We start from the raw sequence: 13,803 nt of genomic DNA, 5'->3' as shown, positions 1-13,803 counted from the left end.
AACACAAAAAGGAGCCAGCTGTGTGCTCCTTGGCTGTTTCAATGGTAGCTGAAGAGGTGCAGGGGAAAATGCAGGCACTTCGTTACTTGTTCACTTTTAGTGATGATGGAACTTGGTGAAATAAACTCATGTCATGACGTTAAACGATTACAGATATTTTACACTCCATATAGTTATGTGGTAACAGAAATCTAGTTTCTCTTTCCTCCAGTCTATCTTCAAAGTACATTAGAGATTTTTGTTTGTTTTACCACAACCGGGCCATTAGGGAAGAGTGTCATATCTGTTATCTTCTGATGAAACATGTATCTTAATGACAATTCCTAATTTCCACCAACCCCCTTTTCTTCTGGCCACGTCTAGTCGCTCCTGTGTCTCTAGAGTAAGTTTATGGAAACAATTTGCCAAGAATATTTGTAGCTGAGCGTATGTTTCCCTGGTGAACGGGTTGATTTCAGTGATAGCTCAAGCACCATCTGCCTGAAACCAAATCTGCTTATTTTTAACATTCCGTTTTATAGCCTTCAAAAATTGCACCCTAAACAATTTGAATGTAAAATTAAGACACTGCCTGGAAAATGGTAATTTGCATATTTGCTTAGGTGTCAGAAGAGAAGCAGTGTCTGCCAAGTGCCTGCTATGTGCTTGACTAGGCATGGGACAGGTCCTTGCCACTCAGAGTAGGTCCACAGCCCAGCAGCAGCAGACCACTGGCAAGCTTGTGAAAAATGCAGGGTCTTGATTCAGAGGCAAAATTTGCATTTTAGCAAGACCCTCCCCAACCCCCGTCCCCAATGTGATTTGTGTGCACACTAAAGTTCAAGAAGCACTAACCCAGAGCAGTGGTTGTCAACCCTGGGTGCATATTAGAATCACACGAGACACTTTTAAAAATAGTTACTAACGCCTGAGCTCCCCACTCCCAGCACCAGAGATTCTGGCTGAATTTGCCTAGGGTGGGGCCCAGCACAACCATTTGTTTTTACAGATCCTAAAGGTCATTCAAATGGGCAGCCAGACTTGAGCGCCACTAGGGAAAAAGAATACAAACAAAACATGAGAAACAAAAAGTGGTCATCCCCAAGAAACTCACTGCTTTGTTTATTTGTGAAATGTTTATTATGTGCCTAATTTGTACCAGCAGTTCTCATTGAGTTCCTTAGACAGAGCTACAAAATCCTCCAAGGAGCAGCAGGTCATGACAACTTGCGGAAGAAGCCACCCCTTTCCTTCTTTCTAGATAGTATTGTGACACACAGTATTCCTATGGCTTCAGCCCACCTTTTAAAGAATCAGTTGCTTCCCTAGCAACCTGGTGGGCCTGGTAGGTGGTAGAGCACAGACATATTTTCTTGCTGTGGGACTTTGTTTACGGATATGATTTTGTGTTTCAACAGAAAACTGTTCGCAAAAATAAAAAACGTACCAACCCTGTTGCATCGGCATCTGCAGATAGAAATGACCAAAGGGGCAGAGATGGTGGTGAAGGCTGTTCTTGGATGTTTCAGCCAATGAATAACTCCAAAATGAGAGAAAAGAGGAACTTGCAGCCAAACAGTAATGCTATCCCTGAAGGAATGGGAGAACCTTCCACTGATAATCCAGAGGAACCTGGTGAAGCATGGAGTGAGTTTTTTTAAAAACTTATATTTAAATAAGTTCTCTTGCTGATAAATGTTGAATCTGAGTGATGCATTTATGGGGTTCATTGTACTATTCTCTCTACTTTTATGTGTGTTTGAGAAATTTCATCAGAAAGTGAAATAATTTAATGTCTTTTATTAATGAGTTAATGAAATATATAGACACATGGTTCTAAGACTGATTGTTATTTTTCCTACGGAAAGCGGCTCTTTGCTGACTCACTGGACTGTGTGAGTTCTGATAAGGCACTGTCCTCTGTGGTGAAGGGGAGGGGCTGCAGCTGAGATGCACTTCTTGTTCTCTGTGTGCCTGGCACATTGCAGGTGCGCAGTAGGATTTTTGGCACGAATTCGTGAATCTCATCTCTCAGAACATTGTGCTCCCGCTGCTAAACTGCTGAAGGCACCTCCTGCTTTGATGGGTGTCAAGTGGCAGTGGTTCAGTAGTGACTGTGCCACCTGCCACTTGTGCTTCCCAATGCATCCTCCCAGGGCGCTGGACTTTAGCATCACCCATACCGATGAGTGACATCTGAAGTAGCAAAACTTTATTCTGTCTGTACCCTGCTCCCATGTTAACCCTAAGTAGAATACTACCTGGGATCCTTTTCAAACGAAATTATTGACATGATATAGCTTTATTTCTTCCATTATAAAAGTAATCTAACTACTGTATTTGTTAAGATTGTACACTACAGACACAGACTGGATAAATTAAACAACACAAGTCACCAGTTGAATACCTCCTGTATTCAAAGAAGCAAAGAACCGAGCGAGCCTCAGGCAGGCAGGAGCTAGAGCAGCCCCAAGACTGTGAGAACTTGGGCCACATATCTCTAACCCTGACTCAGCTATAACGAGGGGGCAGGGCGACTAAGCCCACTGTGAGCCAAGCAGTCACTGCAGTGTGTGTGGAGTCTGTTATGCCATTTTATTTGAAAAATTGGAAAATATTTTTAAGAGGGGGAAAAAAGCTCCCACAATCAAAATTTATTTTCTAGGGCTATAATTTTCAAATAAGATTAGATTTTCTTCTTTTCTCTCCTAATCTTGCAAAGTATTTCCCCATGGCAGATACCTTCACAAGAGTCACACAGACTGCTTATTTTTAAATAAAATGTACAAACAACTAGAAAAATGTTAGCTAACTCCAGGATTAAGATCTTCATGCTGCTAAAACAATAAATCCTTTCTTTTCTTTCTCAAAAAAAAAAAAAAAAAAAAAAAACAACAAAAAAAAACAAAATACTTTAAAAAACTATTGTGGGCATTTTCATTTTCCTCCAGTTTTTTTTTTCCTGTGAACATTTTGAAACATTATGATTCCCATATAATTACTCTCCTTCTCTAATATTATAATATGTATCTATTTTTCCTCAAGAATCTACAATCTTCATAATCATTGCTCTTAATAGGATTATAGCATTCCATTAATTAAGTGCACCCCAATTTATTTAATTGCCTCCCACTTTGTTTCTTTTTGCTGTTGTCGTTTTGGTTTGAGGGTTTTTTGGAAGGGGATTATAAATCAGTCTGCAAAAATACCATCTTCATTCAGAAGATTTTTTTTTTTTTTGAGATGGAGTCTCGCTCTGTCACCCAGGCTGGAGTGCAATGGCACAATCTCGGCTCACTGCAACCTCCACCTCCCAAGTTCAAGCGATTCTCCTGCCTCAGCCTCCTGAGTAGCTGGGACTACAGATGTGTGCCACCATGCCCGGCTAATTTTTTTGTACTTTTAGTAGAGACAGGGTTTCACCATGTTGGCCTGGCTGATCTTGAACTCCTGACCTCAGGTGATCCACCTGCCTCAGCCTCCCAAAGTGCTGGATTACAGGTGTGAGCCACTGCACCAGCCCATTCAGATAGATTTTTCCATACTTTGGATTATTAGGTTAGGTTCTTAGAAATTGAATTACCAGGTTAAAGAGTATTAACCTTTTTTTCCTGACCCTTGATAAATATTACTAGGTAAATCTCCCAGAGTTAAGTCTTTGGACCCATTAAATGTGTTTCTAAATAATCTCTCCTGCTAAATGTTGAATCTGGATGATTCAACAGTTTTTATTGCCACCCATTAAATGATGGATGTTCTAAGATGAAGAATATACTTACTGACTTATAATAATTATATTTTTCTAGTATATTTAACAAATAATTATTATATGTAAAATATAATATTTTTCAAATGTAGTTAATTCGAATAGACTATGGACTGAAGAGAGATGATGATGATTAAGCTGTAGAGTTGAGAAATGAAAAGTCTTAAAACTTATTTTTCATTTCAAATAAGATATCTAAGATACAATATGTAAAGTGAACCAGCAGTGTGTTGATTTAAAATGAATTTAATACTAAATAGAAAACCTACATTTTAAAAATTATAAGTATTTCAGGAAGAATCATGGAGCTTATTTTTGAAAAAGTCCTTCTTGTAAGTAGGGAAACAATGCATTAAATTACTTAGAATTTGTTACTAAATGTAATTTTAAAACTTCTTGTATCCTAAAAGGTAACAAACATTATATTAAATCTTCCTGTTGAACCATGGTAGCATGTGTAATCACAGTGATTTCTACCTCATTTCTCATGCTGTCTCATAATCCACTAAAAACGTAAGGCTTTAGGCTGGGCACGATGGCTTATACCTGTAATCCCAACACTTTGGGAGGCCGAGGCAGAAGGGTCGTTTGAACCTGGAAGTTTGAGACCAGCCTGGGGAACAAAGTGAGACCCTGTCTCTACAAAAGATACAAAAAATTAGCTGGGTGTGGTGGGGTGGGCCTATAGTCCCAGCTACTTGAGTGGCTAAGCTAAGAGGATTACTCAAGCCCTGGGAGGCTGGGGCTGCAGTGAGCCATGATTGTGCTACTGCATTCCAGCCTAGGAGACAAAGCAAGACTCTGTCTTTAAAATAAATAAAAACGTAAGGCCTTAAATTTTTTAACCTCTCAAATTCTTGAGGCTAACAATTGAGAAAAATCAATGTTTCTGTTTCAGCTTTTAAAAAATAATGCAATCTAACATCTGCTATGAAAATTGACATCTTTCTTTTTTGCTTCTAGGCTATTTTGGAAGACCATGGAGAAATATACGGATGCCATGTTCAGTACTGACTTTGGCAAAAACTAAGTCTTGCGCAAGCCTGTCGGCTAGATACCTTATTCAGAAACTCTTCACAAGAGATGTCCTGGTCCAAAGTAACGTCTATGGCAATCTGAAGCATGGCCTGTGTGCCCTTGACCCCAATAAGATTAGTGCTCTCCGAGGTTTGTTACACGTAGAGTATGTCTGAATAAATAAAAGCCAATTGTGTTTAAGAGAAGGGTAGAAAGAAGAATCCATTCAGGTTGTGTTTGTTCTGGGGAGAATGGAACTTAGTAATTACTGAGTGCCTCATTAGAGTACAGCAAGGAGCAAGATCATGAATTGTATTTCTCTCTGCATTTGGGTTCTTAGGGCTAATTGCTCTGTCTTGAATGGCTTTACTAGAACAGGAAAGGGGTTATTGACTGTGGCTCCCTGCTATGGACTGCCAGGGGTATGGAAACTCAAAACACCTTCATTGACTGAGGAGCAAGGTCAAAGCTAAAGGGCTTCATCCATTTGCAGAAGTGTCAACAATAGCACAGAAGGTTAATTTGCTAAGTTTCTTTTGTGCACGTTAGCCTAATATAGTCTCTGACATATGCAAATGAAGTAATAAAGCTTCTAAAAATTTCCTGTGAAATCTTAAATTTGGACAAAGCGGAAGCAAAATATTTCTTACTTGTGTCACTGGCACCCAGCAAAGATGTAGCTCTGATCTCAGGTGGTTCCTACCTTCATATCATACATTTTCATAGCCAACAAATTTGAACAGCACTGGTGTTTCAGAATAAAGAAACCTGGTTTTCAGCTAGCGGCTCTTATAAGCATTTGTTATCATCTAACCCAATTGTTTTCAAACTTTTTTTTTACTGCAACCCATAATAAGAACTACATTTTACATTGTGACACAGTACATGCCTCTGTGTGAGTGTGACTTTTAAAAACCAAAGCAAATTTTCACAAACAGTACTTACTCTATGAGTGTTACATTCCAGTATTTTCTCTTCCATTACATTTCTTTCAAGTACTGCTATCACTGATTTCACAACCTAGTAATTGGTTACAACTTGCAACTTGAACATCACTGAGCTAACCTACTAGGCAAAAAAACTAAACTCAATTTCCCTTACTTTATGGTTAAAAAAAAAGTTTGTAGGCAATTCTGAAATGAATGTATTTATAGAAGAAATAGTGTCTTTCCAATTACTTTTTTTTAATGTGGGGGAAAATAGGTGACTTTTATAGTTCTTTAATATCTGGAAAAGATTACTTCTTTAAAAGTTGATGAAAAATATTTTCCTAAGCCTTTTATCATTTTATCTCTCACTGAATTTTATTAAAATCTGGAAGATGTCTTTTGCAGTAAACAAATATTCAGCATGAGTTTGACATATTATTCACATAGGGCAGATTTTAACAAATTTCTCCTAAGACTCAAAGTTCTATTGCTTTGTAGAAGGGCAATCATTTGAGTTATTTCAGCAGAGAGAAGACAGTAGAGTTATTGTTGTCCCAAGGGGCAGAGCCAGCCCCAAGGAGTAGAAGCTGACAAGAAAGTCTGTTTCACTTTAATATAAAGATAAAATGAACTTGGAGAAGGAAGAGTCAGAGCAAAGGCTGGGTGACCAGATATGAGAGAAGAGACCTGCACTTGTGGGAGGACTGGGCTTATGACCCCTAATATGATTTTTGTAAAAGTACTCCTTCATTCGAAATGAGTTCAAACATACAGAAATGTATGGAAAATAATATAATAAATACCTGTCTACCCCCATCACCGATAATAGACATTTCGTGTTTTGTGCTCCAGGTTTTTGTTTTAAAAAAATAATGAAAGCTTCACTGATATAATTAACACTCCAACTCATCATCCCTTTCTCCTCTCCTGCTCCCCAGAAGTATTCACAGTCCTGGAGTTGGATATATCATTCCCATGCATGTTTTATACTTTTGCTACCTATGTTAATAGATCCATAAATAATATATAATTTTGTTCTGTAGTTATTTTATTTTATTTTATTTTTTCTTTTTTTTGAGATGGGGTCTTGCTCTGTTGCCCAGGCTGGAGTGCAGTAGTGTGATCGTGGCTCACTGCAACCCTGCACTCCAGTCCCTCAAACTCGTGGGCTCAAACAATCCTCCCATCTTGGCCTCCCAAAGTGCTGGGATTATAGGTGTGAGCCACTGCACTCGGCATCTGGTTGTTTTAATGTACATAAATGGGGATGTACAGTAATCTTTTTGCACATCTTAAAATCACTCAACATTATGTTTTTGAGATCTGTTCATACATTTGAACTACTGATTCATATCCCATTGAATGAATAAACCAATTTATTATTCTATTCTAGTATAGTTTCTTACCCTAATATTTTGTTATTTGAGGGAAAAGCTTCTGAAAATTAGTAGTCAAAGGTAACTCTGTCCAGGAGCCAAAGGTGTTGATTTCATATAAATAACTATTATCTGATGCTCTCTGATGAGAGTTCAGTATCACTTAAGGGCTCTTAATTGATAGGGAGGAAGTTAGTAGGCAGATTTGCAATTAGCGAACAACCCTCACTCCTTAAACCCCCATCCATGTCTTTATATTGCAGAACTGTCGAATCTTAGCTATAGGAAATACTTTACAGGCCCTCTAATACAACATCCCACCCACAGCAGGAACTCCTATCTCAGCTTTGACAGAGTCACCTCCCCTGGGCTTGAACACTTCCATTGATGAGGCACCCGCTGTCTCAGCTCCAATTCATGGGAAAGTTCTTCCTTCTAGTGACTCAAAATGTACCTTCCCTTGTAAATCATACACATTTGTCCTGGTTATCCCTTCTCTACCTAAACAGGGTCAATCCAATCACTTTTCAGAGGTTGGGCATTCAAGCAGTTAATGACAGCTATCACTTCCTGCTGGAGCATTAGGAGATCATAAAGACACTCCCTTTTAAGTTCAGAACCGAGTGAGAGAGGGCTGCTCCATTCAGGCAGGTGAAGATAAAAATAGCAGCTTTATTCTTCAATCGTACATGTCCCATTCATCCCAACTTTCCAACATAGAGGTCTCTCCACATGGTAACATGAGGGTTGGGGAGGAAATGTTCTACCCAACCTTTTCCCTCTTAAGCCTTATGCTTTTTCAGTGAAATATTAACTTTTCCCTCCAGAATTCCTCACATACGTGTTGCCCTGATCCTTCATGATTTGATTCAATGACTACCTTCAGATGTGCTTAAATACACCCAGGATACAATAGTACAACCTATTAGGCTGTTAATGCAGCCAAAAATGTCACGTGCCATTTAAACATTTATGGTCAGGTCGGGCACAGTGACTCATGCCTGTAATCCCAGCCCTTTTGGGAGCCAGAGGCAGGAGGATGCCTTGAGCTCAGGAGTTCCAGACCAGCCTGGGCAACATGGCGAAACCCTGTCTCTACAAAAAATACAAAAATTAGCTGGGCATACACTAGCTACTAGCTACTCCCTAGCTACTTGGGAGGCTGAGGCAGGAGGATCACTTGAGCCTAGAAGGTTGAGGCTGCAGTGAGCTGTGATTGTGCCACTGCACTCAAGCCTGGGTGACAGAGTGAGACCCTGTCTCAATGAAATAAAATAGAAAAAAATAAAATTTATGGTCAACTAAGACCTCTAGATCTTTCTTGCTATAACTGACATTTATCCAGTACTTATATTGTTAGTATTCAGGCTGTTACCATTTATACTGCTAGTACCTTTCAATGTTAATGTAGGAAAAATATAAATATAAATATATTTTTTGCTGCATCATATCTTGTCAGTGTAGGTCAGCATTTCCTGAACTGTGTTTCTCCAATTCAGCTAAATGTTAATAGGTGTTTCATGAAATACCTTTTTTCTTTTCTTTTCTTTCTTTCTTTTTTTTTCTTTGAGACAGGGTCTCACTCTTGCCCAGGCTGGAATGCAGTGGCATGATCACAGCTCAATGCAGCCTTGATCTCCCGAGCTCAAATGATCCTCCCACCTCACACTCTCGAGTAGCTGGGACTACAGGCATGTGCCACCACACCTGGCTAATTTTTGTATTTTTTTGTAAAGATGGATTTCACTATGCTGACCAGGCTGGTCTCAAACTCTTGGGTTCAAGCGATTCACCCGCTTCAGCCTCCCAAAGTGCTGGAATTACAAGCATAAGCCACTGTGCCCAGCCTCATGAAATACTTTTAAAGTCAAATGGCTAGGAAAGACCTTAAGCAAGCACTCCAAGGGCCTCAGTCAATAGATGGGTTTCACTTGACTGTCAGTTTCTTTTATTTTGGAGACAGGGTCTCATTCCCGTTGCCCAGGCTGGAGTACAGTGGCTAGATCATGGCTCACTGCAGACTCGACTTCCCGGGCTCAGGTGATTCTCCCACCTCAGCCTCCCGAGTAGCTAGGACTGCAGGCATGCACCACCATGCCTGGCTAATTTTTTTGTATTTTTAGTAGAGACGGGGTTTCACCATTGTTGCCCAGGCTGGTCACAAACTCCTAAGCTCAAGCAATCCGTTCGTCCTGGCCACTGCGCCTGGCCGACTGTCAGTTTCAAAACTGAATGCCTTTAGCCATGAAGCCTGCCTAAATCTCCCAGTCCTGACCCCTGACCCTCTGTTGTCCTATGCGCTGCCACCTCCCTCATTTATGCGTTCCACCAACACGGCTGCATCTGTAACATTTCAATCAGCAAAAGGAGGCTCCACTTGTCTTTTCTGTGGGATTTTTCAGAACCCTGAATATGCTTGTGTGCAATCTTAAATCCCCAAGTGGTGACTAGCTGCGGAGGGTAGCATTTCCCATTTGCGCAACTAGAACCTTTTCCCTCAAGAAACTTCTTTTATGACTAGTGTTCCAGAGAACACATTTTGGGAAACACCAGCCGATTTAGGCTCCTTGTTCCCACCTGTTGAAAGCTATGCAAGCGCTGTATTTGTCTTCCAGTGTGGTAATTATCCCTCCCAGCTTTGCTGTTGTGAGTAGTTGGGACAAACATTTTTTCCAGAACTCATTTTTGGTTAATAAAATGTTCGCAGGATAGAGTGGGATACTGAATCCAGTGACATACCACAAAAACCTTTTTCCAGGCTACCGCTGATCCATTAATTAATTAGTCCTTTGGGTACGGAAGCCTTTTAACCTTGACACATGCTTTGCTAAAAAATTTGGATATATGTGATGTTTATGGCATTGTCCTCATTTATTAGCCTATTAACCCTATTGAAAAACAAATGAGATTAATGTAGCTAACTAATGCTAACCTGTAGGGATCACCAGATCTTTTTCCAAGGGCTGAAAGGCACTTAGGCCTTTGATTACCTAATGATGTGTCCTAGGGCAGCCCTGCTCTTCTAATAAACACCTCTCTTCCCTACCTTTCTCCTTGTCTGTCTTCTTACTTTCTCTAAGAGTGCTCCTTGAATTATGTTACTCTGTCACCTTCCCTTTCAGAAGTCTTCCTCTAATTGCAAGATCTAAAGACCCTTATTCCTTTTATCAGAGATAAATCCAGCAGTACCAAAAAAGTTAGCAGTTACAGCTTCTTCCCTCTCAAAGTAGGATGACACTGCAGCCTCTTGTTCATTGCAGAGGCTTAGCATGTCTCTATTTGAGCTGCTGAGTGACGTGCTAGACGCTTCTTTGATACTTTTGAGAGTAACAAAAGTTGACCTTGGGTACTCAAGGCAGCAGAGGATTTCTATTCTGGTATGTGGCAAGGTCATGGGAGATTGTTGCTTTATTGTGATTTAAGCATGGTGCTGTTTCATATAGTTCTCTTTTTAGATTAAAAGATTTGTCCAGCTAATTTAATAATGATTATAGCCTATGTGTGTTTAATTAAAGTGTTAATGATCCTTTCACAGACGCAGTAGTAGAATGAAAGTTGAATGAATTGATTTCTCTGAGAAGTGATTTGCAAGTAACTGTTATGTCTTGGGTCTTTACCATCAGAGTTCCTCCAAGAAAACTACCCAATTTGTGATCTCTCGGAAAATGGAAGAGACTGGAAGTCGTGTGTGACCTCCATCAACGGCGGTATCCGTAGCCTTAGACATGACGTCAGAAGGGCTGAAGCCAGGTCTCAGTCGCTTCCAGCAGTGACCCCTCCAGAGTTGGAGCAGGAGTCAAAGCCAGGAGATCCCGACGCCACTGACCCAAGCACCTGAACGGCAGCTGCCAAACTTTTTTTTTTTTTTTAACTGTTAAGACTATTTTGTAAGTTTCTCAAGTTCTAATTCCAAAATCAGCCTGCTGTACTGGCAGAGTAGTTTGCATTGACACCTGTAGTAATCGCCAAACCTCTTTTTCTGCTCATAAAGGAGGTAGAATCACATTAGGAAGATATGTAATGTTTCATCTGTGGATTTGATGACAACCTCTGATTGAGGGAATGGTAGTAAACTCCTCATGGGCTTGTGACCCATGGCTTTGACTTAGATAATTGACATTAATATACTTTGTTTTTTTGATAAGGTAGAGAAAGAAATTCAATAGAAAGTAAGGAGCCACTCAGTCAAATAATATAATTCGTATAAAACTTGACAAGTCTTTTTATTTTTGTGACTTGTGAGATAGTTTAAGATATTTTTATGTGACCAATTTGTAGAATGAATACATATTTTCAAATTTATCTTTTCAAAACTCAACTTTTAGAGTATTTTAGCAAAATATACGTATAGTTTATAATATAGAAGTATAGCTTTATAAAGATATTAAGGATTTATTTTTTAAAATAATTCTCTTAATAATTTGCTGTAGTAGTTGCCTTCAGCTTAATAAAACCATAGTACTTCCACATACATCTTTATAAGTTAGGCTATGCCTACAAAGGTCTTAAAAAGTAGATAATTTACCGGGTGTAGTGGCTCACACCTGTAATCCCAGCACTTTGGGAGGCCGAGACGGGTGGATCACCTGAGGTCAGGGGTTCGAGACCAGCCTGGCCAACATGACGAAACCCCATCTGTACTAAACATACAAAAAAAGTAGCCAGGCATGGTGGCAAGCACCTGTAGTCCCAGTTACTCGGGTGGCTGAGGCAGGAGAATCACTTGAACCTGGGAGGTGGAGACTGCAGTGAGCCGAGATTGTGCCACTGCACTCGAGCCTGGGTGACAGAGTGAGACTCCGTCTCGGGAAAAGAAAAAAAAGAAGTAGATAATTAAAAAAATCTTGCATAAAAAAAATCTTCCATAAAGGGCAAAAAGGCTTTAACTTCCATTATTCAGATTTAATCCAACTAAGATAGTCTTTGGCTTCATTCACTGTTCAGTTTCACAAGTTATTTTACAACTACTAGTAACAGAGCTAATACAGAATAGTAATCCACATTATAAACATAGATCAAAATACCACATCATACCCCATAAATACATGCAGTTATTATTTGTCAATTAAAAATAAAATTTTTTTAAAAGAAAAGTACAGTTCGACCCTAGGCAAGAAGAAATTTCAAATTGTATATGCATATTTTGAATTTGGTTTATATTTTGTGGTATCTGAAATATTCCCTGGACTAGAAGCAAAACCACAGAAACAAAACTTTACATTTAGAAAAAAATTTCAAGACTTCTATTGCTAACTTTATTACATTAGTGGTTTTTAGAAGTTATTTAGAGCAGTCTTGTCTGATAGAACTTTCCACCATGATAGAAATGTAAATAAATATACCACATTAAAAATATAAATTTGCAATGTCCAATAGGCTCGTATGGCTATTGAGCATTTAAGATGTAATTAATTAGACAGAGGAAGTAAATTTAACATTTTCTCTCATTTTAGCTAATTAGAATTTAAAGTGAAATAGCCACAAGTGGATAGTGGCTACTGTGTTGGATGGCACAGTTCAAAATGCCCCTTATTTATAAAAAAAGTGTTTAAAAGTGGTTCCCATGGCTTGAAGAGGAATAATATACACATAACTTCTTTAAAATCACATTTTGTTTGAGATGGAGATCTTGCTATATTGCCCAGGCTTATCTGGAACTCCTGGGCTCAAGAGGGAGGATCACATTTGACTGGACAAAATACATTTTATAAAGGTGTTTTGTATTTTATGTTAAAGTGGAATTGTGTCTTCAAAATTGTGTCTTCAAAATTTCACAAGTTAATTCTATTACTGTATTAGTCCAATGTTAAACATTTTAAATGCCTGCTCATAAGACTCATTTTTGATAAATAAATGTATCTTTAATGTTTTGTTTCCCAAATAGATACAATAAATAAACATTTAAAATGCCTTAATACAGGTGCTCAGGTTGTTCTTTTAATGAACTCATCTTACAGAACTTTTGCTGATGTTACCTACAGTGGTTTATATTAATGTGACACATATTTTTCAGCCAGTTTATTAAATGTGGCACAGCTAGAATGTTGACTTTCTTCCTTGATAAGCAAAACAGAATAGTTTAACCCAGTAACAGTAATTTACCATGGTAGATATAATTATAAGGCTATTGAAAACTTTGGCAGTACTTTGTCCTTCCTGGGTAAAATCTAAGTGTTATTAACACATGCCATTTTTATGCTTTAATACTTATTTAAATATATGGTAATATTTTCATTTTGGCCAGCAAAGCTAAGATTTTCGGCTCTGGCCTTCAGTTTTCCTTATAGCCCATTTCCATATCTAGTGGAGTAATTTCTCCATGGAGGTCTGACAATATTAACTCTTCTGTAAGAGTAAAGCACTTGTCACCCCTTCCTTTCATCCTTATTTTAATTCACAATGCATCAAATTTGCAATGACCTTTCTCACTATGCTAAAAAATATGTTCATCTACTTCAACGTAGAATAATTTGTAACCTCAAATAGCTAGTAAAATCAATTTGGAAAACTGATGGGTGAGACAGGTACAAATCTCAGTCCACAAACACAGGAGGGCAGGAAATCTAACTTTATTTTTCTATAACTACTTAATTTCTATTATGAGCAAACTTAATCTTAGTCATTCAAGGCTTCTGACTTTCCTTGGAAGACAAGAAAACAACCCAGGCCATGAACGGAGGTTGTTTGGGAGAATACCAATGAGTGGTGTTTCCGTCCTTTTCTCCAGACTTACTTC

The 13,803-nt window shown here is 38.7% G+C and overlaps 1 protein-coding gene across 8 annotated transcripts in view; it reads left to right on the top strand.

Annotated features, from left to right (window-relative positions):
- The window catches only part of BEND2 (BEN domain containing 2), a 58,222-nt gene extending 45,240 nt beyond the window's left edge, over positions 1–12,982 (top strand). For 5 of the 8 annotated variants that reach the window (XM_055106440.1, XM_055106439.1, XM_055106437.1 and 2 more), the window contains 3 exons: positions 1,398–1,626; positions 4,709–4,912; positions 10,691–12,980. In XM_055106440.1, the coding sequence (XP_054962415.1) occupies positions 1,398–1,626; positions 4,709–4,912; positions 10,691–10,905 (648 nt within the window). In that variant the 3' untranslated portion in view covers positions 10,906–12,980. Of the gene's footprint in view, positions 1–1,397; positions 1,627–4,708; positions 4,939–10,690 lie in introns of those variants that run through there. The other 3 variants (XM_003819536.4, XM_055106441.1, XM_008972933.3) reach the window with 3 other exon arrangements.
- Positions 12,983–13,803: the final 821 nt, after the last annotated feature.

Source organism: Pan paniscus, chromosome X (assembly GCF_029289425.2).
Source record: "Pan paniscus chromosome X, NHGRI_mPanPan1-v2.0_pri, whole genome shotgun sequence".
Classification (NCBI taxonomy): Eukaryota; Metazoa; Chordata; class Mammalia; order Primates; family Hominidae; genus Pan; species Pan paniscus.
Note: the sequence above shows the minus strand (reverse complement) of the source record. Positions and strands in the feature narration are given on the sequence as shown.